General features: G+C 43.5%; 1 protein-coding gene and 1 long non-coding RNA gene across 2 annotated transcripts; one reads left to right on the forward strand and one right to left on the reverse strand.

Annotated features, from left to right (window-relative positions):
- Positions 1-1,077: 1,077 nt before the first annotated feature.
- LOC124119207 lies at positions 1,078-2,113 on the forward strand. Its single transcript, XR_006858592.2, has 2 exons — positions 1,078-1,589; positions 1,623-2,113. It is a non-coding gene; the product is annotated as an uncharacterized LOC124119207 (long non-coding RNA).
- Positions 2,114-5,475: 3,362 nt separating this feature from the next.
- On the reverse strand, positions 5,476-21,751 carry LOC124119203 (sex hormone-binding globulin-like). The gene is made up of 5 exons (XM_046481647.2): positions 21,212-21,751; positions 12,756-12,859; positions 9,990-10,191; positions 7,476-7,622; positions 5,476-6,731 (listed from the first exon to the last, which is right to left on the reverse strand). The coding sequence occupies exons 1-5, from the start codon at positions 21,311-21,313 to the stop codon at positions 6,633-6,635; spliced, it is 654 nt and encodes a 217-aa protein (XP_046337603.1). The 5' UTR covers positions 21,314-21,751; the 3' UTR covers positions 5,476-6,632.
- Positions 21,752-24,063: the final 2,312 nt, after the last annotated feature.

Below are 24,063 nucleotides of genomic sequence, written 5' to 3' on the forward strand. Positions count from 1 at the left end.
TGAGTTAGGAACACTCTTTAGCTTGACATGCTTGACTTTTGACAGTTAGGTGCTACTGCTTGACGTAATGTAGAAAGAGCCCAGCCCTGCCAATGCATTTTTATAAGCAAAATATATATTGATGTGTTGTAGAAGTTATTTGAATTTGCTCTTTGTAGTTTTATCATGCTCATCACTTTTAACTTTGTAATCAGGTCTTAACTTTGTTTTCATTAATTTTGTATCACTAATCTGTGTGAATCAGATTATCATTTCCGTGTACAAATACGTGCTATTGTTAATTTTCTCTATGTTACTCAGGGGGAGCTTAACATAATAAGGATCTTACTGGATCTAACTCAGCAACCCTATGTGTTTTCTGCAGTAAATATACATGTAGCTAGGTTTTCCAGTTTTTCCAGGCAGCTGTATGTTGAGAAGAGCTGAGTGCAAGTGCATCATACCTGCCAACAGGGAGAGCCCTCTTAACCCTCCTCTTAAGGAAGTAGCCGTGGGGGGATTGGAATTGGTAACCCACCTATGCTGGTTATAAGGCAACTAAATGCATTGAGTTGACAAGTTCAGTGACTTGGTTAAATGCGTGTCATCATACACCAGTGACTTGGATCATATCTCATTATATCAATCACTGGTGTTTCTGGTCCAGACTTGATTATTTACTGGCTTGAATATGAGTTGTTGAGTGCGGTATTATCAACAAACAAACAAAAAACTTCAAGCAGGAAATTGATGTAGACAGGTTTGTAGCCACCTGTGTTGTTGGCACATGCACTAAGCTTTACTTGAAAGTTCTGTTTAGGCTGTTAAACAGTATAGTTCCACCTCTGTGGTGGATAGAGCATCTGCCTGGAGAGAGGAAGGTCGGTGGTTCGATCCCCTGGCCAACACATTATCAAAGAAAATTAGAAGATGTACATATTGTTAACCTACCTGGCATCGGGTGTACTGTGTACAGTGTGCAGTGTGCTGTGTACAGTGTGCTGTGTGCAGTGTGCTGTGTACAGTGTGCTGTGTACTGTGTACAGTGTGCTGTGTACGGTGTGCAGTGTGCTGTGTACAGTGCTGTGTACAGTGTGCTGTGTACGGTGTGCAGTGTGCTGTGTACAGTGTGCTGTGTACAGTGTACTGTGTACAGTGTACAGTGTGCTGTGTACAGTGTGCTGTGTACTGTGTACAGTGTGCAGTGTGCTGTGTACAGTGTCTGACTGACCACTAGGGCTAAGGCGGGTAACTCGGGTACTCGGGTCGGGTGGGTCCTGAGTAGGACCCGGGTACCCACAGGACTACCTGGACCCGTGGTTAGTCACGTGATATGTTGTTTAATGTAAAAAACTCACTATAGCTCAGTGGTTACACTGCAAGTCGCTAATGTTCACATTCCTTTTGACTTGTATAGGTTTGAGTAAACATAAAGCTTCAGTCAACTTCACTGTACGCATGATCTCTTCGTTCTATACATGTATCTAAACAGTTCTTGCCAGGGCTGCGGTAAAACAATTCCCAATCAGACATTTTGCAACTCTTGAGAGCTACAGCGGGTACCCAGATAGGGTCAGGTTATGAGGGGTTAGGTACCCAGATAGGGTCAGGTTATGAGGGGTTAGGTTCCCAGGTAGGGTCAGGTTATGAGGGGTTAGGTTCCCAGGTAGGAAATTTAGACTCATCCAAGCCCTAATGGCTTGAACACGACGTTAAACCCTGCTTCACCTCATCTTAGCATGGTGGAGACTTCAAGTCAAGATTAGATGTTTGTTTGACTGTGGCTGAGGCACGAGCACCAACTGTAGATGCCCCTCCTGTCCACACACCCAGCAGCTTCATCTCATTACAACGATACCTGGACTACCTGTGCAGGTAGTTGCTTTTTTTGTTGATTGCTCACAAATTGTTGATGAACGTTGAAATTATTGGTGCTAGTTCTATATTGACAATATGTGTAATAAGTGGTGACAGGACTGTGTTGTCTTTATGTACTATTTTATATATGGAGTATACAGTGATTGTTCCCTGTTTATTGATGCATGTATAATAATTAGACATATATATATGTAGCGTCATAATCTATGCTTTGTGATAACTATACATTGATTTATGGATAAAACAATATATCTGACGTTATGTCTTTGTTATGTTTCACATTGACGGATTTGTGAGTGAGCATGAGGACCGTGCTCTGGATTGTATCTCCTGTGTTTTGTCAAGGGTCAGTGGAGCCACATATCTGTCTTTTCAATCTCTCTACTTCTCATAACATGTTACATCATACATTACCAGAACATGCTGAACTTATTGCAACCATGTTCGTGTATATCATTAGTTCTAGATATATTTTAAAACATATATTCAGTTAATTTTTCTTGTTCTGTACTGCACATTTCATTATTGCTAAAGTACCGCCTCCGTGGTCTAGTGGTAGAGCGTCCGCCTGGAGAGCGGAAGGTCCGGGGTTCGATCCCCGGCCACGTCATACCAAAAGACGTTAAAAGATGGTACTTGTTGTTACCCTGTCTGGCGCTCGGCATTAAGGGGCTAAAACAAGGACTGGTCAGCTAGGAGTCAGTATACTGTGTCTGACTGGTAAACTGTATACTGGGTATTCATGTTAAACTGCGGCATGGTATCTCAGTGAGCTAGCACTATAAATCGGCATCAGTCCGGACTAGTACAAGCAGCCACACAAACACACACACGTACATGCACGTCGCTATATAAGTGCAATAATCTTGGATGCGACGTTAAACCCCATTTCACCTCACCTCACCATTATTGCTAAATAAGGTCAGATCTTCATATGATTTGATTCCTTCAACAAGGCAGATTGTGTATCAGGTCCAACACCCGACTACTCAATGTTGTTTGGTTGACAGGTGGCATAAGGTTAATTCCCTGTATGGAGTTCATGCACTGACCTTTTCCAGGATCCAGGGCCATGTCATGGCCCTGATAATCATCCTTGGTTTGTCAGAACCATATCCATACTGAATGACCTGCAGCACTCACTCAAAGGTCTGCTGCAGGCTGTGCTGGTTGGAGGAGGTGGAGGTACTTTCTATCCAACACCTCAAGGTAGTGTGTCTCGGCTTGTGTACTATAGTACCTAGACTGCTTCCGTTACACTGAGAAACGGCCATACTTTATGGCAGCTGTTGTAGTGGATTCAACACGAGGTAGAGTCAAAGGATCTATTAATGAGCCACCAATTAATGATGTGTCTTGATGTTGAATATTACTTATGCCCCTTAGGGCATGCTAAGGTAGGATTTGCACTTAGAGTAGAGCACATCGATACCAGCTCCCTGACTGGGAGGTCTGCTTGTTTGTTTGTTGTTTAAGCTGCACTCAGCAGCATTCCAACTGTATGACGGCAATCTGTAAATAATCGAGTCTGGAGCAGACCACCAAGTGAGTGATGTCATGAGCATTGACTCATGGAATTGGGATAGCATGACATGCATCGACCAAGTCAGCGAGCCTGACATCTGGCTCTTGGTTGTTGAAGACTACTTCAAACCCAAATCTTCATGGGTTCTACCCTTCTGCTGTCAGATCACTGGTGCCATCTTACAAACTTTGAGCTGATACCCTACCCCTCCCACCAAACATATTGCCACCTCCGGAACAGCAGCTACCAACAGATCAAGCACACCCAATCTCAAGCTCCACTGACAATAAACCTTAGAAGCTGAAGACAGGATGTCATGACATTGTATGTTTGATTGTACTTAGGTTTGTATGTACTGATATGATGGTATGAGAGTTGATAGGGGCTATATCTCTCTATGCGGAGTTGTGACCCTTCCAGTATCTGATTGTGGTGGATTGAATCCTACAATTCGCTTCAATAATTATCCTAATTTCCGCATCATACCCCTGTTCCTCAATTTAACCAGCGTGAATAAAGGAGTGGCTTGCCACTTTCAACCCTGTTCTGTTCATTCAATGCCACAGTGCAGAAGCTAGTACCTTTGGCAAGAAACTTGCTACTGGTATCTGTACTGCAAGGTTTCACCAAAATAGTAAACTTCTGAAACCTGCATCACTTCGGGCTTTCCTCCCACATTAAGCTGACATGCCGTGATATAACTGGAATACTGTTAAAAGCGGGGTTAAACCCAACTCCTCTCTGATAGTCCAGATTGAAAATGGCACCTGAATACCAATGTTGGCCAATGTGGTAAATATTTGTGACGGTCGCGCTGGGCTTGCCTCCTACATTATTGGGAAACAAATTGCCAGTTGTAGCAAGTCATTCCAAAGACACTTTGTGATGTATATAAATGGAGTAGTTAACTATTACCCTAATGACACAGACACAGTTTCACACCTCTTACGTCTAAACTGGAAACAGGAAGCAGTCTGTACAGTATATTAAAATGTACACGCGATCATGCGACTGACATACAGCTTAAATGTCGTTAAACCCGAGTCACTCATGCAAATGCAGTGTTGATGGTTTTAATACACCATTCGTATGATGGGACAGCGTCGTAAAGACGCAACTGAAATCTATATTTCCTGACCAAGTGTTCTCGATATTATACTGCCACAAGAAGGAGAATCTGCCTTTATCCTGCTCAGTTGGAGCTTTACTACTATTATGGCATCTCTCTTCCCACGTATGGAACTAGGGCTGCAGTAGGTGGGAACAAACTATACTTCCACTGTGGCCAATTACTTCACACTTTAATATTGTCATGTTTTAGGGGTAAATTATTATATTTGACATCAACCAATCTTTTATATCTCCAGGGGCGCAAATGGCGAGTCTTACCCAGAGGACGGGGATTTTTCTTTTATCACTGGAGTATTACATCCTCCTTATATTGTTAGATCAACTCTGTATGATGACAGCCGGTGACGCCATGTGAAAACTTAATCCAATACGTTACCCTGATCATTGTGCAGACGCACAAATAGAGTATACTGTTTGTGACCCACACATGTTTCCACATCCAGCAAACGATGGCAGCTGGGATGAAACGGAAGCAGATGTTTGGTTGTGAAGTAATGTCCGTCTCTATTTGAAGTTCTGACCTTCTTTGAACAGTTGAAGATAAGTAATCTACTACCGTGGCGTAAGAGGCGACTAACGGGATCTGGTGGTCAGGCTCGCTGACTTGGTTGATGCATGTCGTCGATCTCAATTGCGTGGTTCGATGCTCATGATGTCAATCACTGGATTGTCTGGTCCAGACTCGATTATTTACAGACCGCCGTCATATAGCTGGAATATTGCTGAGTGCGGCGTTAAACAACAAACAAACAAACAAACTACCGTGGCACATTTTTGGAGTGAGTGACTGCAATAGTCAGCCATGTCACGGCCGGGAACAACATGTCATACCTGTTCAGAAAATTGAACCTGGGTCTTTGGCGTGACGAGGAAGCACTGAACCATTGGGCTACCCTCAGTTACCAGATTTTAGGACTGTATTACGATCCACTGACCAGAAAATTTATGAAATGAACATATGATTCATTATTTGTAATAAATTTATTAGCAATATTGTAAATATTTTACAAAATAACAAGGAAAGCTAACAATCTATGCTACCTAACAGGCAACTGGAGTACGCAGTATTGACATGCACAGCTGAGACATTGACGGCACTGTATCACAGATGAATAAATAACAATATGTAATACATTTACATACTTACATGTTAAGTTAATGACTGACGTCATCGGTGCCACGCAGGCTGCGTCTACATTTGAACCTGGCCGCAGTAACGACCTTACAACGGTCCAGGGGCACGCTCTCAACTTCGCGGTATGTCCCATTTTCGCCAATGAAATTAATGTTAAACGCATTAACAGAAACGTCCGACAAGCTTCATATAAATAAATACACCAATACAGAAGTAGTTGTGATGGACAAAGTTACTACAGCAAACTTTATAATGCGACATATAACTACTGAGAGTTGGCGAACTACTCCATGTTTTAATGGGATAGAGCACACAGCAAGGAGACGACTTCTCGGCATGAGCTAATACAACAATAGAAATTAACACCTATAACGCACGAGTGACATCGAAATGGAAGTTGGAGGTTGAATGACGAAAAAATAGTACATCTACTTCCAAAATATTAAAACTAACCCAACAAACAACCCAAATGAACTATCTGGGACAGGTGAGCACTGCGAAAGGCCTGGCATGGGCCTTATATGTCTGCGACTGTATATGTGTGACCTTCAGTAATGTAAGGTCAAGGCGACCTTCAGTAATGTAAGGTCAAGGGTCTTGTAAAGTTTACAATGTAATGGACGGCAATGGTTGTACTTGACTAATGGAATCGTCATTGTGACGATGTTGTAACGAAGGCCCAGGTCAATGTTGCTGATATAGCCGATGGTGTGCACAAGGTCAAGGTCGAGCTGAACACAGGTGGTCACGCAAGCACACGGGGTTGTAACAGGGTGGCGCTGTGACAGGTTAGCGTCGTCAAAGGTCATCGGTCGGAAACTCACCACGCGCCCTGTCGGGTCTCGCCTGCCCGGGTTGATCAGTAAAATCTGATGACGTCAAAAATCTAACAGATCAAACTGCTATTGCATTGGCGCCAAAACAGCCCACGTGACAAACAATCGTGGCTTCTACGTTTTAGTTCCACTTTCACGGGACAAGACCTTAGCTGCAGATGGATACGGCGTAGTACCGAGGAGCAAGACCATGGTCGATGTTCAGACTCAAATTCCGAATACAGCCATCGAAATGTGTGCTCGTTCGCTGAAATCACAAAAATCAAAATTGAATTGGTAACTTCAAAAACAGGGGGCTTTGCGGTTTTTTTAAGGTTTAAGAGTGAGCAAGGTTTTACGATGCCTTTTTGCAATATTCCAAAAACACCGAGAATGGGCTTGCATTGTACCCAGGTGGAGACTAGAAGCAGGGTCCAGGGCGTGACGAGCCAGTGCCTTAACAACGTGGACTCCCCATCGCCCACAGTCTGGACCAGTGTAACCAGTGACTTAAGCATGAAGCCGTCCGGACAGGGACTCGGCAACAACCATCTCATCACGCCCGACTACCTGTTCCACATGAAACGTCTCTTTCGACAACAATGGGGTGCTGGGGACCTATTCTTCCTCGGAACTCCTATGTGATACGGTCACAGGTATACACACGAACATAGTGCCTTATTTCCACTGAGTGAGTGAGTGAGTTGGGTTTAACGCCGTTTTTAACAGTATTCCAGTCATATCACGGCGTGTCAGCTTAATGTGGGAGGAAAGCCCGAAGTGATGCAGGTCTCAGACGTTTACCACTTCGGTGAAACCCACGAGCACGGGTATGGTGCTGACAAACCTAGAAACCGTGATTCGAACCCACAATCATAGGTTTCTGGCGAGCCCAAGGGACGCAACTCTGCACAGCGAATCGCGGCGCCTTAGACGACTGGGCCACCCGCGCCCCTATTTCCACTGAGAGATAGAAATACGTGTCAACAGTCCGTAAGCAAGACATACTCACCAATAGGGGCAGGACGGAGGCTGCGTCCACTGGTTCAAGGCCGCCGAAAACAAATGACGTCAGTTTGCAGGTGACTGGGTAGGTTTTGAAGTAGGGTTGGTTGTCCAGAATGATGTAACCTTTTCTTCCCTCTCGTCGAAATTCGACCTACGACGATAAAGACAAACCGAAAATGAAACGTCTATGTGAAAATATAAGAGTTACGCCACTGCTAGCGCAACGAGATAGTATGGTCTCTGGTCTACTATAAAGCAGGGAGTCTATCCAAGTCTTCTATAGACACCCTGTAAGACAGCAACCACTCCACTACAGTTGACCAGTCGTGGTTATACAGTATAAGCCAAGCCTTGTTGTTGACAAAACGTTACACAATTTTAGATAGAACATCGACATTAGATCTTTTAATGTGAGTTGATGAACGCATAATTGTCACATAATACGTGCTTCTGTATCCCCATTACACACAAGAAATACATTGTCAGTCCCTCCCACGCGCCCTGCGTGACACGAGGCACCTGCATTGTGTGTGGAGTCGAGACGGCACATGATAACGTGCTATTTGTGTGGTTGACTACACTCACGATCACAGTGACGTCAACACATGCCTGATCTGTCGCTAATCAAGACGTGCTGGAAGTTAACATGATATCATCTTAATGGGGAAGAGTGGCTGACGATGGTGAATTACTTCAGTAGATAACCTTGCCAACTGCATCTTTCCGAGGCAAGGGACTTAACTGACTATAAAAGTCAAATTTCCACCCTTGCCGAACTAGGCTGGAATTCGCGTAACGAAACCGGCTCGTAAACTGCCGTGCAGCATGCCAAAGCATGTGTACCTCCACCTCGGCGTTAACAGATATTTCCCAAATCTTTTCATGTTTTTTAATCAAGGTGTTCACGTGATTTGAGGCACTTTGCGAGTAGGGCCCGTTTTATTACATAGAGATCTTGATTATCGATCAGATCGTCTTGAGCTGCAATTGTGTTTGAAGCAATGCAAGTGATATGAAGTGGAATGTGATTGGTCAGTAGGAGGTACATAGACGGGACATATCCCGTAATAGCTACTGATGGCGCTACGATCGATAGTTCGGCAGGGGTGGAAACCGGACTTTTACAGTTAACTCCCTTGCCTCGGGAAGATGTGCAAACTGCAGTGGTAAATATTCGATCAACGGCACCGCTTTGGTGCATTCCACATTGAAAGTGTTACCGATGTGACTTTTATGCATGTCATGTCACAATGGGTATTATGACAGGAAAGGTTAGTATTCAACACTATTTTCTTACGGTCATGTATGTATGAGTTTTCATTTATTGCAGTTTCATATGGTAACTCTTTTATGTGGTATGTCCCGTTACCCTCAAGTACCTTTACTCCCCATGTCCGCCTCCCCTCTAACCCACACGTACCATTACCCCTATGTACCGTTATCCCCCTCCCCACGTCCGCCTCCCCTCTAACCCACACGTACCATTACCCCTATGTACCGTTATCCCCCTCCCCACGTCCGCCTCCCCTCTAACCCACACGTACCATTACCCCTATGTACCGTTATCCCCCTCCCCACGTCCGCCTCCCCTCTAACCCACACGTACCATTACCCCTATGTACCGTTATCCCCCTCCCAACGTCCGTTACCCCGTACGTACCGTTAACTCCCAATGTACCGTCAACCCCCCTGGGCGGTTAACCCCTACGTACCCTTTAACCCCTATGTACCATCAACTGCCTATGTACCGTTAACCCCTATGTACTGTTAACTCCCTATGTACCGTTAACCCATATGTACAGATAACTCCCTATGTACCATCAACTCCCTATGTACTGTTAACCCCCTATGTACCGTTACCCCCCTATGTACCGTTACCCCTATGTACCGTTTCCTTTATGTACCGTAACCCCTATGTATCGTTAGCTCCCTATGTACCGTTACCCCCCTATGTACCGTTACCCCTATGTACCGTTTCCTTTATGTACCGTTACCCCTATGTATCGTTAGCTCCCTATGTACCGTTAACTCCCTATGTACCGTTACCCCCTATGTACCGTTACCCCCTATGTACCGTTAACCCATATGTACAGATAACTCCCTATGTACCATCAACTCCCTATGTACCGTTAACCCCTATGTACTGTTAAGTCCCTATGTACCGTTAACCCATATGTACAGATAACTCCCTATGTACCATCAACTCCCTATGTACCGTTAACCCCTATGTACTGTTAACTCCCTATGTACCGTTACCCCCTATGTACCGTTACCCCCTATGTACCGTTACCCCTTATGTACCGTTACCCCCTATATACCGTTAGCTCCCTATGTACCGTTACCCCCTATGTACCGTTACCTCCCTATGTACCGTTACCCCTATGTACCGTTACCTCCCTATGTACCGTTACCTCCCTATGTACCGCTAACCCCTATGTACCCTAAGCCCACAATGACATCTTTCTCCCCATGCCCCCTCCCCCCACGAATTAAACCAGCCAGGTACACCCGTACTCACTGTGTGCCACTTGCCGTCGTCCAACCTGTAGGGTGTAGGGAGGAGTAGTCCGGAGTCAGCTGACGGGCACCTGGTGGTGTAGAACAGTTTTCCACGGACCAGCTGCAGAACGATCAGCTTGGACGCTCTCCGGTTCCTCATGGTGCCATAGAACAACAGACCCGATTGGGAGGTCGTCCTGAACTCGAAAGTTAGTTTGTGACTGCAACAGATGACACCTATTTCTGAAGTAGGTCTCTAGTACATGCTTATGCAGTCAACTAATGAGGATGGTGTGGTTACAATAAGGCTGATCGCGTGTCGTCGTATCCCTACGGCGTGAAACATTATTTATGTACTGTAACATGTAACACAATGACAAGAACTGTGGCTCTAACTGTAACATGTAACACAATGACAAGAACTGGGGCTCTAACTGTAACATGTAACACACTGACAAGAACTGGGGCTCCAACTGTAACATGTAACACACTGACAAGAACTGTGGCTCTAACTGTAACATGTATCACACTGACAAGAACTGTGGCTCTATCTGTAACATGTAACACACTGACAAGAACTGTGCCTCTATTTGAAACAAGTAACACACAGACAAGAACTGTGGCTCTAACTGTAACATGTAACAAACACACTGACAAGAACTGTGGCTCTATCTGTAACATGTAACACGCTGACAAGAACTGTGGCTCTAGTTGTAACATGTAACACACTGACAACAATCTTGGCTCTAACTGTAACATGTATCACACTGACACGAACTGTGGCTCTAATTGTAGCAATTGTGTCTCTAACTGTAAGAATTCTGATCCGCAACGCCGTTTAGAACTTCCGTCGACCCACACGACTGCTTACAGCTGTTTCAAGGCTATAATACTTCCTAGTGTGTAACGATGTTTGCAGAATTATATGACGAACGGAAACTGAATTGACAGTCTTGGAAAACAAATAACCTCGGCAGGGACGCGAGGGCGGTAATGTGATGTCTTATGTATTTTAACAGAGTAAAAAGTCAGGATAATCGGTCCGTATTCGATATGTAACCAATGCCTGGATGTAAATGGGAGATGTAAAACTATGATTAGTCTTCAGCACCCTGACTTAACCAGCATGATGTGTCACAAGATAACGCTCCACACTCCTTAACACTGTCACAAAAATACACATGGTGCTACAGTGGCCTGAATTCAAGGTTATCGAACGAATGTTAAAAGTACAGTTTCTCGTGTTGCTGCGCCAACTACGTATTAACTAGAATGGTGGTGAAGTGCAAGGTAGGCGGGTTTTTCTCTACTGATACTGTCTTTACTGAAACGGTAGGGATGTACGTCACTGCACGTCGTGTGGGTGTCTCTACTGATACGGTACAGGTGTACGTCACTGCACGTCGGGTGGGTGTCTCTACTGATACGGTACAGGTGTACGTCACATCACGTCGGGTGGGTGTCTCTACTGATACGGTACAGGTGTACGTCACTGCACGTCGTGTGGGTGTCTCTACTGATACGGTACAGGTGTACGTCACTGCACGTCGTGTGGGTGTCTACTGATACGGTACAGGTGTACATCACTGCACGTCGGGTGGGTGTCTCTGCTGATACGGTACAGGTGTACGTCACTGCACGTCGTGTGGGTGTCTCTACTGATACGGTACAGGTGTACGTCACTGCACGTCGGGTGGGTGTCTCTACTGATACGGTACAGGTGTACGTCACATCACGTCGGGTGGGTGTCTCTACTGATACGGTACAGGTGTACGTCACTGCACGTCGTGTGGGTGTCTCTACTGATACGGTACAGGTGTACGTCACTGCACGTCGTGTGGGTGTCTACTGATACGGTACAGGTGTACATCACTGCACGTCGGGTGGGTGTCTCTGCTGATACGGTACAGGTGTACGTCACTGCACGTCGGGTGAGTGTCTTTACTGATACGGTAGGGATGTACGTCACTGCACGTCGTGTGGGTGTCTACTGATACGGTACAGGTGTACGTCATTGCACGTCGGATGGGTGTCTCTACTGATACGGTACAGGTGTACATCACTGCACGTCGGGTGGGTGTCTCTGCTGATACGGTACAGGTGTACGTCACTGCACGTCGGGTGAGTGTCTTTACTGATACGGTAGGGATGTACGTCACTGCACGTCGTGTGGGTGTCTACTGATACGGTACAGGTGTACGTCATTGCACGTCGGGTGAGTGTCTTTACTGATACGGTACAGGTGTACGTCATTGCACGTCGGGTGGGTGTCTCTACTGATACGGTACAGGTGTACGTCACTGCACGTCGGGTGAGTGTCTTTACTGATACGGTAGGGATGTACGTCACTGCACGTCGTGTGGGTGTCTACTGATACGGTACAGGTGTACATCACTGCACGTCGGGTGGGTGTCTCTACTGATACGGTACAGGTGTACGTCATTGCACGTCGGGTGAGTGTCTTTACTGATACGGTAGGGATGTACGTCACTGCACGTCGGGTGGGTGTCTCTACTGATACGGTACATGTGTACATCACTGCACGTCGGGTGGTTTTCTCTACTGATACGATACAGGTGTACGTCACAGCACGTCGGGTGGGTGTCTCTACTGATACGGTACAGGTGTACATCACTGCACGTCGGGTGAGTGTCTCTACTGATACGGTACGGACGTACATCCCAGCATGTCGGGTTGGGGTCTCTACTGATACGGTACAGGTATACATCACTGCACATCGGGTGGGTGTTTATGCACTGGTATGTTACGGCTATGCGTCACTCACCCGTCACTGCTGAAGGTTTTTGACAGACGAGGCAGTTGTACCCGGCTCAATGTCCACGGCTCAATCTTTGCTCCGCTGGAAGTCATGATGTCAATCTCGGAGCTCTGAAATCAAATATTACCTGTTAAGTGTTGTTGGAATTACTTAAGCTTATCCGTCGTTTGTGGTGGCGTAAGAAACGGATCGGGACCCAGTCTCCCATGAATCGTTGTGTCGGGGGCTACGGTGTAATCCATACATTTTTAGAACAATTAATGCACAGAACACAGGTAAACACTATATGTTACGGTCACTAAGTAAAATGATTCCATATTTTAACAATCACAATAAGCAAATTTAATATGTCAACAGTCACTGATTGCAAAAGCATCGTGTATAGAGTCACAATCCGCACATATTGTATGTCAAGAGTCACGACACATATACACTTTGTTAAGTCACAAAACTCAAATACTATATGCCAACGGTCAGTATACTCAAATACAATACCATAACAGTGGCTATACGCAAACCCTATAAGTTAACAGTAGCTGTCTCGATGTAAATGCCATATGATACCAGTCACTTTGGAGACTCAAATCCTATATATTAACAGTTCTTATTTACTCCTTTATATAAAAAGTTTCTTTTCGCAAACTCTATATGTTAACAGTCATTACTGTGTCGTTATGTAACAGTCACTTTGATAAGAGGTCAGAAGAACGCAGAATGAGTTTTCATTACAAATGTCCAAGTATCACACTGCAGATTGATGTATTATTATCTAAGATTTACTTTAAGACTTAATGAGTTTCCCCAAGACTACACAGAATCCGATGTGACAAGCTATTACATATTAACAAGGTACTACACAACACCCCCTATATCTAATGCGTTAAGCTCATTATTATCTTTTCACGGGGATGTGAAGTTGACATTTGACTGCAGCAGGTAAAGGCACATCCCTATCGCTCGTCCACGCGATGTGCTGACAGTATCAGGTAAACCTGAAGTACCGGCTAACCAGTGTAGGAGTCAAGCCAACCAACCGGAGGTAAGCTGTCCTATCGTCCTTACAGTGCCCTGACATATTTAGATACCCATGAAAACCGCATTGAGAATCAGTTACAAATATCAAAGGTAAATCGGATTAAAGCACCCAACATGAAAGGGTCAGGATAGTTTGAATTACGTAAATGAAGCAATCCCGTATTTTCTCGTTAGTTAGGCGAATATTAAACCACCAGTGGAATTCTCCCTGTTTAAACACCAATCTTTGAGGCCGTTTCCGTTAAGCGTACGCCCCCGCCGATTTTGACTTCGCAGGTCTTTCATTGACTGAGTATCTCGCTGGGCATCCTGGGAGGTGACGATTCAGCTTTAATGTAAAGAGCAAACATCCACAGGTTGGATAACGCCACCGTAGCTTTGCGACGACTTTGCGACTATACATATTTATGCGAAGATTCTGCTGGTTGTGTATGAGGAGTAAGGATGTTTAATTCAATCATACATTCAGTTTACGCAAACATTGCTAGGTAATTCTTATGACATATTTGATTGTGTTCGATAATGTTTTAAAGAGACTACATGTTCTGAAAGTGATTTCTGATAAAACCTTCGGGTATTTGGTGACCCTTGATACAAACACTTGACGTGCAGCTGACTTGTAATTCTGCATGGAGACCACGTGATCAACAAGTAGTCCATTCACTCTGATGGGAATGCGGTTTTTAACAAGTTTGGACAATATCAGTCTTTGACGATTCTACTCAAATATATGGTAATTTATTCATCACACCTCTAAGAAGATCGGTAAATAGTAAAACAGCGACTAGATTTGGACAAACGTCCACGTTTAGAATGAAAAACAACCATAAACAAATAACCTGCATCTTTTCGAATTTTTTTCTTTCCACCACAAAATATCCCGTAAACTATAGACATATCATACGAAATAAAACCATGTCGGGAAAGTATAGTAGTGATGCTGACAGATGCAATAATAACTCACACAAATGTACATTGTCAGCACATTTAGCGATTGAATGTTTTTCTCTGTAACAGAGGAATACTTATTCCTCAATGAAGGACGGCTGACTTTTGCGATTAACTCACGTTCATAGACTTCAGTTGGTCAAGTGGCAGAACTTAACGTCACAGTTAACGTGTGTTGAGAACACAACAAACGTATAACGTCACATGCGAACTAATATAATGGCAAATGTCAGCATTCAAGAGGATATGTAAGTGTGTAACCAAATCTAACTTCAAGTGCAAGGATTTATATGGCTAGAGGTTACACAGTTGCATATGCCTGGTCACCCCCACTGGCAGAACCCATCTTGTTGGAGATCTCAGATATTTGGGGTGATCTCTGCAAGACACTGTCACCGAGGCGTAGTGGCATCTCACACGTATATTATCTGTGTCATGCAGCTAGAATGATTGTGAAAACAAGCATCTCCCCTATTGTATTTTATGTACAAGTTCTGTTACGTTTTAATCATGAATGACAGACAGACATTCTTTCTGTTCTGTAACGTTTTAAATGTACATGCGTTCTGTTTTGATTTAAGTCTGAATGTAGAAGTTATTGTGTTTAAGCGTTAATATAGATGTTGTCATGGTAGTGTTATGTAGAGGTTGTGTCGTGTTTAAGCGTCAATGTAGATGTTGTCATGGTAGTGTTATGTAAAGGTTGTGTCGTGTTTAAGCGTCAATGTAGATGTTGTCATGGTAGTGTTATGTAGAGGTTGTGTCGTGTTTAAGCGTCAATGTAGATGTTGTCATGGTAGTGTTATGTAGAGGTTGTGTCGTGTTTAAGCGTCAATGTAGATGTTGTCATGGTAGTGTTATGTAGAGGTTGTGTCGTGTTTAAGCGTCAATGTAGATGTTGTCATGGTAGAGTTATGTAGAGGTTGTGTCGTGTTTAAGCGTCAATGTAGATGTTGTCATGGTAGTGTTATGTAGAGGTTGTGTCGTGTTTAAGCGTAAATGTAGATGTTGTCATAGCAGTGTTATGTAGAGGATGCGTCGTGTTTAAGTGTAAATGTCGAGGTTGCGTCGTGTAAGTGTAAATGTCGAGGTTGCGTCGTGTAAGTGTAAATGTATAGGTAGCGTCGTGTTTAAGTATAAATGTAGATTTTCTTTCTGTCGTGTTTAAGTGTAACTGTGGTGGAGCTGCTGTTATGTTTTATGCTGGATGTAGTACTGATGCCGCTATAATGTTCCTTTTGATAGTAGCAAAGAAGTAGTTTGTTATAGATTGGTTTGAAACATACACCGTGGGATGAGTGAAAAGTTTAATTAACACACCGATCGATGTCAAAACGCAGTAACATTTTCCTACGAGGTACCGAAGACTCACGTCCTCCATATCCTCCAAACAATTAATTTTCTCTGAATTTATCACTTCTGAATCGTTATCAAGTATCTAGGGTGTGTTTCTCATTTCCGAGGGGAGGGGGCGGACGTCTGTCTTCCGCACATCAGTCAACTAAGACGGAACCAAGTCTGGGTTAATTAGTCGACATCCATCAACTATATACGTGTACCCCCTTCCGTTTGTCTGGGTTTTAATCAACAGATATATGTTTGCCTTATTCTTTGAAGTAATAATCCAACAAAATGGCTGATCTGCAGTCAGTCAATTCTCGTGTAACACCAGGAGGACTGTGCAAACATATTTTAATGTCCTTGTTATTTTGATGTGGGTAATAATACAGAGGCGTATAATGTTTTTCGGCGATGTGTGACGTGTTAATGGCTATACGTTAGGACTTGACCCCTCTTGTACAATCAGCAGGCCGTATACACGTCACAATACACAAGTCGAGGCTGTAAAAGTTAATTCAGACGACATATACGAACTTTCTTAGGACTAAAGAACCGACTTCCGTAGACCTAAAGAACAGACTTAAGTCACATGACAGGAAGACAGTAAGGACATATATTTAAGACAGCAGGAAACATCGCTAACAAGCCAAAGCCCAACAATGTTGGTTCAGACTCAGCATTCTGTCAAAGTCGAGTGTTGTCTTCATGTGACACGCGCACATTCAACCCCCAAGAATGTATTTTCAAAATCAAATAGAAGGTAGAATTTTTCAAAATGACAATGTTTAGGAGAGTTGACTGTATACTACTCTATGTACTCTCTGCCCCTGAGTATATCCATCCCTCGTTACTACTCGGCCATGTTTCCCAATGTCAGCTGGTTTGATATCTCGTTCTCGTGCATTAATCCCCTTATTGACAATATTGGTGCATGAAGAAAGCCGTTCCCTCCGCACCCTTCGCCTCCCGTGGAGCGCGCCTTTCTGGCGGTGTGGTCGCTGTTTGCGTTCACAACTTTGACCGGGTGGTGCAATAAACCCGGCAATATTGTCACTGATTCGTGAAATATTACCCAGTGCTGACTTACTCACCGAAGCAGGAAATGGTTATTGATTGAAGCGCCTTAAAAGAAACTGCTAACGCTTTCGGTCGTGTTAAATTTGACGGTGCAGTTGTGGTACTGTCCGATTGAGGTCGGGTATATAGGATGTGGGGAATAGGCGGATCGGAAGGGGGTGGGGGGAGGAGGAGAGTCTGAAAGAGGATTTTGATATTTTGGACCCCTCCCTTGTAGGGTATCTGAATTAGGTCAGACTGAATAGTGGCTGTTGAGTGTCAACTCACATGACATATTGAAAGGATATTGTATCAGGATATATCCAAATTAGGTAACACTCCTGCCGATATTAGATAATGTAACGGACGTACAAGCGCGGATGCGCAATACACCATCCCCTCCATGTACGCGGGGACCCGTGAAGATCCGGGGTAGAATAGGTCTTCAGCAACCCATGCTTGTCGTAAGAGGCGACTAACGGGGTAGAGTGGTCAGGCCCGCTGACTTGTATGAAGCATGTCATCGATCCCAATTGCGTGGATCGATGCTTATGATATTGTCTGGTCCAGACTCGATGATTTACAGACCGCCGTCATATAGCTGGAATATTGCTGAGCGCGGCGTAAAACAACAAACCAAACCATGTAAGCGGACATTGAATTATAGCATTACACGACTAAGCTTGAAAAAAACAACAGTTGCAGTCGTGGACCTAGGTGTGTGTACATTTACGCATGTTGTTTTCACGGCAGCCCGGGAACAGGACATGCAAGAGCTAAATGGTGGATAATGGCTCGACGTTAGGCCCGAGGTGTTCTTCAATTCGATAGGTGATGTTCTTGATCGAAGATAAGCGACAATTGGCTATATTTAACAAGGAAAAGACAGGGTCGAATGGGCAGCACCAGGGGCGTCATTTCAAGAGAATGCCCCTTGAAGACTTTCTGTGCGTGATAATTTGTTACATGATCAACACTGGATGAAGATGTGTATGGACGCCCCATCCCAGGTAAAATCCAAAGCGACATGCAGTTGGTTGGGTACAATTCAGTTGACGTCAGTGGGGTTTACCATAAAGCTCAGCAGTGGTCAGGCAATCCAAGCGGTCTGTGTAGTCGGTCCTTGGCCCAATAGCACAAAGCGATCTTAGCCCTAAGATGATCGTAACTCCCATACTTTAACAAAGGTTTACAATAGTCGTAGAGCTAAGATCGCTTTGTGCAATTTGGGCCAAAGAGCAGACAAATCACGTGGTTACGCTGGCGTGCCAGTTGGTCTGAGTGAGGGAACGGAGCTATCAGTACAGCTGTGTCACTGCGGCCTGTACATAATCAGGCCTGGGACAGGCAAATCAGTGATTGATAAAACGGGCAACGATCCATGCCGTTGGGTACTGTACCATGAATGTGGCATCGTACGTCGTCAAATGGCTGGAATACTCCGGCGTTGGACAACCACACTTTGTCCCCGTTTGCTCCCCGTGTTAGTCTGGTCTTGAGATTCCCTACGGACATTTTTTACGACGACATACCCATATGCAGTGGGGCCAGCTTAAATGACTATCGTGTGCGAAACAAATTGATTTTCCACATAGAACGATATCTGGACTTCGGGACAGTGTAATTTGTCACAGTAAGCTTTATTTCAGTTCTCTACGCTAAACGTACACTACTATTATGCAAGTTTGGACCCTTGTCCGAATTATGTAGACCGTCATTGTTATAAAGGTAGACCCTACACTACAACATCGTGGAAAAGCTCTTGAGTTGGCGGGCATATACAAATAGTGGCTTGAATTTAATGACCGGATTCAAAACGTCATTTTCCGCTTAGGTTGTACGTCTCAAACAAGTTGGCAGGAACTATATTTCATCCCACTCCACCCCCAAGTCCGAGCCCCTTCCTTCCCCACCCCCAACTTCCTTGTGATAACCCCAACACACCCTCTGTTCCCATAATAACTATACGAGTTCTCGAATTCCATTTCCGCAGTCAGTGACATCCTTTACCTGAAGACGCTATGGTTGAACCGGTGTATACTCTTTATGGGTTTGAATTACCTGTAAAACTGATTATACACTGTAGCGCAGGTGCACGGGATTTATATTGATTTCAGCTAGTCTTACACTGCGTCAGCGCTGTTAAAGAACGTACCTGACAATTATGTATTATTATTCTGTAGAAAATATATTACGACGTGAATACTGCCTACTTATTGTACAAGTGTGATTAATTCCTAACGTATAGCCATCACCATACGCACGTCAGCATATCAGCTGACACACATGCATGTGACATACACGATCGACGTGACTCCACTCTATATCAATGATTCCCTAACAAGTCCATCTACTTAGCCAAAATAGAATGCCCCCAAACAATGAAGCACATCACTAGACAGTCTATGAAGAACTATATTAAAGCACTTGTAGATCAATCGTTGGCAGTATAACAGTAAAGCACGCGTTAGTCCGGAATCCCGACTTCCGGACGATTACTGCTTGGAGCTTATAAATATATAAAAAGTATATTACTCAATAACCATAGTTTATCCCCAAATATGTTAATCCAGACATATCCGCAGGGAATGTAACTGTCTGGATATACTGGTTTCCCGTATGCTGTGGAGATCGGGGTGTTGCTGTACAATTGTCGTTACAGATGGGAGTTACGTTGGAACATCGACGATGCTGCCACTTGTTGAGGACGCCATGTCTCAGCTATGTATGACCTCAGTCAACTAAATGCTGTCGTCAGTGAACCCCGGTGACATGCATAGTGTAGCGGGTTTGTCTGATCCAGGTTGTTTAACCCCTTCAAGTCTTCAGTGTCATGTAATACTGTTTCCCCATAAGAATGGGCCGAATGTACTTTACCATACACGTTAAGCTGAGGTATTGCTGAAAGCTATCAATTCACTGTCAAATTATATACATGCTAGATAGCAAAGCGCCATATTCGGATACTTGCTGTCACTCTCTTTATCTGTGACTGTGTGTGTGTGTGTGTGTGTGTGTGTGTGTAACAAGGCAGTGTGAGAGTTACGCTGTTAACATCTGTGGTTGTATATAAAGGGTAGGAAACGTGTATTCATATCATTGACTCGGGATAACAGACATACTCCCATCTGAACTGTGAACTGGCTCAGTATGTCTGTATAGTTTTGTAAAGTATTACTATAGGCGCTAGGCGTACCTTGCTACAGCCGTGTGTACGTTTGGTTTCTGACTCACTACTCTAGATCTAGAAACCATGTACGTGTCAGGAAAGGACACTTCAGTTCGTTATTCTACTATTTACCCAGACCTAGGGACATATATCAGGTGTACATACTGCTGAGAACGGAATTCAGTCACCGCGGTCCTCTATATGTACTGTACGCTATAGCTACTACTGCCACGGTGGATTACGCAATAGACGTCACATTCGTAAAGCTCTTCTAGGCACGTATGCTAAGTCTCTGGTCGGGACCAGGGGTTAAGGAGAGCAGTTACCTTTTGACACCAGTGAATGCAACTGTCTAGAACTGTACGACGCATGTAAACCAATTATAATACAAGCATACATACTCCTGCACTTTATTGCAATCACTGTGGCATACGTGAAACCTTTTCGCTTTAGCACCCTATAGATTATAGTATAACACAAGAGTGTTATTGGTACATGTAAATAATGTCTTTTAGTGACGAATTTGTATGGATAATTTCTTCGGAAGCATAAACATTCAGAGTCTAGTGGTCACAGCAGCCTTCTATGTTGTTTTATTTGTCCCAAGTTAAAACTTGATACAGCAATCTGAACAATACGAGCACAAAGTGACAGTTTTACACGCACCGCGAGATATGAAATTATGTGATTATTCCCAAACACTTTATACTTCGCCTATCTTTCACATTTGCAGTGCCATAAATAGTTCAGAGGTGTTTTTATGTAACTGTGAGGCGTCAACTGTTCGGAAACAATGAACAAAGAAGAGAAAGTCCACACAAGGCAGTTACGTTGATAAAAATCTATATGTTTTGATCGAGAGAGATCGATACCCTATCGGTAAATACTGACACAGTTAATGGCAGGTGCTTACCTTGCATGCTCTTTTGACGTGCCGACCTTCCACGTGCAATACCCAGCAGACGACAACATACACAGCCAAGTTTAAAAATGTGCTGAAAGTAAACCCAGACATGGTCACTTCTTGAATCTGTCAAAAGTTTGTTTTAAAATCCTTGTTAACAGCACGCTGAAGTTTCGCAATCAGCTTGTTTCTGTTGATCTGTATGAGGCAGACGAGTCCCGGCAGTTATAATGAGCTGTGAGTTAATTGCTGAGTGGACAGAGATGATATGCTGAAAGCGGCGACCCAGTCTGTCTTATATACTACCGAGTGACGGTGATGTCACCGTGGCTAAACGTGACACGACGAACCTGCTGCTGGAGAAATGGGGGCTGTCTCATTGATTGCTCACCTACAACTTTGTTTCATCATCCCGCGTGCAAGTTGCGCGTGCGCCGCTACGTCACGCCTGACCGAGCAGACGACACATTCCCCCTTGCAAGTTCTCAGCAGGAATATACGATGCCCGACCTGGGTGAAACTTTCCACAGATTAGAATTAGAGTGAGTCACATCTACCTATCACAGCGTGTTTACATTAAGGCACGGGAACTCTGCTTGTTGATTGACAGGTGAAATATGACGGGGCGGGGCTAACGTGTCACCCACATTTTACCTGAGCAATCAGTTTGTCGTGTGCTCGGAGTGTCGTCAATCGACAGTTACTGGCTGTAACATCATGCGCGCGGCAAAGAGAAAGTTAAGACACCCGTTTCGCTTTGTCTCTGTTGAGAACGTTGGTTTGTGTGTTCTTTTCTCAAGTTTACCTGTTGACAGCTCGCGGAACGAGTGGAATCTGTGCCAAGTCTCGTTCGCAACTTCGCGTCTCTATCAAGTCCACTTCCTGATTTCATGATACGATTACCCCGTTATGTAATGTTTCTTATCAGACGGAAGTGTTGCAAGATTTGTTTTGTAAGCCGACATAAAAATTATATTGTATAATTGAAGTATAATTTCCAGTAATAAAACTTGTTAATAAAACACACTGTCTAAACCCCACCCTTAATACTTTAATAACTCTCCACTGCATCTGAATGACGTTCCATTTGTTTGAAGCATATTATTAGATATCTTTGACCGGGAGAAATATTCACAGGAATGGAATATGAGTTGAAGTGGTGATTAAATATTCATTTGTTCAATTGATATTACGACCGACTATGTACTTAGGCGATTTCCGTGGGAATTATGACGTCACTGCTTCAAAAAACTGACAGTTTTCATAATAAATTTAATATTGTATTCGTTCGAACGGTTGTGTTAGTTTTATCTAAGTAATGCTCAAATACTAATGCCATTTTATGATTGAATAATCTCTTTGTAATAGTCTTTTCATCTCCCTCGAAAATCAAACTTTATAGAACTTTATCATTCATCAATGAAACTAAGACCAACCGAAATACGACCGTGTTTATGCAGTTCTGGTATTTCAAGTTTGACTGTGTTCTGGATGAAGGACTAAAGTCAACAACTAGGCGTGATAGACATCACACATTCTTGTATCACCAAGTGCCCCTACCTAGCTTGCCAAACCGGGTACAGGTGTATAGCGTACTGTCGTTTGACACCAGTCATATGTATATGGGTATATGGTATGCGGAACGTCATCTGACCATTCTAACAAATAACGTACATCGCAATTCTATGATTATTTATGGGCATTTCAATATTTATCAGTTACCCTTTAAGTTGTGTTTCGTATCCACTATAGTGATTTTCTCCATTGTGTCATATCCGTTATAGTGATATTCTATGCGTGCGTCATATCCGTTCTAGTGAAATTCTGCTATGTTTGACATATTTGTTATTGCGATATTCTCCCATATGTTCGTCATATCCGTTCTTGTGATATTCTCCTGTTTGACATCATATTTGTTATTGTGATATTCTCCCTTATGTCCGTCACGTCCGTCCTAGTGATATTCTCCCTTATGTTCGTCATATCCGTTCTTGTGATATTCACCTATGTTTGACATCATATCCGTTTAAGTGATATTCTCCCTATGTTCGTCATATCCGTTCTAGTAATATTCTCCCTTATGTTCGTCATATCCGTTCTAGTGATATTCTCCCTTATGTTCGTCATATCCATTTTAGTGATATTCTCCCTTATATTCGTCATATCCGTTCTTGTGACATTAACCTATGTTTGACATCATATCCGTTCTAGTGATATTCTCCCTTATGTTCGTCATATCCCTTCTAGTGATATTCTCCCTTATGTCCGTCATATCCGTTCTAGTGATATTCCCCCTTATGTTCGTCATATCCGTTCTTGTGGTATTATCCCATGTGTGACATCATGTCCGTTTTAGTGATATTCTCCCATGTTTAGCATCATATTCGTTCTTGTGATATTCTCCTGTTTGACATCATATTTGTTTTTGCGATATTCTCCCTTATGTTCGTCATATCCATTCCAGTGATATTCTCCTATATGTGCCATCATATCCGTTTTAGTGATATTCCCCTATGTGTGACATCATATCCGTTCTAGTGATATCCTCCTTTGTTTGACATCATATTTGTTATTGTGATATTCTCCCTTATATTCGTCATATCCGTTCTAGTGATATTCTCCTGTGTTTGAAATCATATTTGTTGTTGGGAAATTCTCCCTTATGTTCATCATATGCGTTCTGGTGATATTCTCCTATATGTGACATCATGTCCGTTACAGTGATATTCTCCTTACGTACGTCATATCCGTTATAGTGATATTCTCCCATGTCTTGTCCATTTTCAAATGCCGCATTTCAATCTCTGACTGCTATTGGTCTCTTATGTACACCATCACCAATCATAATACGTTCAATTGTT

This window comes from Haliotis rufescens, unplaced genomic scaffold (assembly GCF_023055435.1).
Source record: "Haliotis rufescens isolate VD_foot unplaced genomic scaffold, xgHalRufe1.0.p SCAF_19, whole genome shotgun sequence".
In the NCBI taxonomy this organism is placed as follows: domain Eukaryota; kingdom Metazoa; phylum Mollusca; class Gastropoda; order Lepetellida; family Haliotidae; genus Haliotis; species Haliotis rufescens.

Excerpts from the sequence above, each read along its gene's own strand:
- LOC124119203 (XM_046481647.2), bottom strand. The coding sequence starts at position 21,313 with ATGTCTGGGTTTACTTTCAGCACATTTTTAAACTTGGCTGTGTATGTT. Across the intron at positions 10,192-12,755 it reads AAAACCTTCAGCAGTGACGG|TCACAAACTAACTTTCGAGT; the intron begins GTGAGTGACGCA and ends CATCTGTTGCAG. Across the intron at positions 6,732-7,475 it reads CCTCCGTCCTGCCCCTATTG|CGAACGAGCACACATTTCGA; the intron begins GTGAGTATGTCT and ends TTGTGATTTCAG.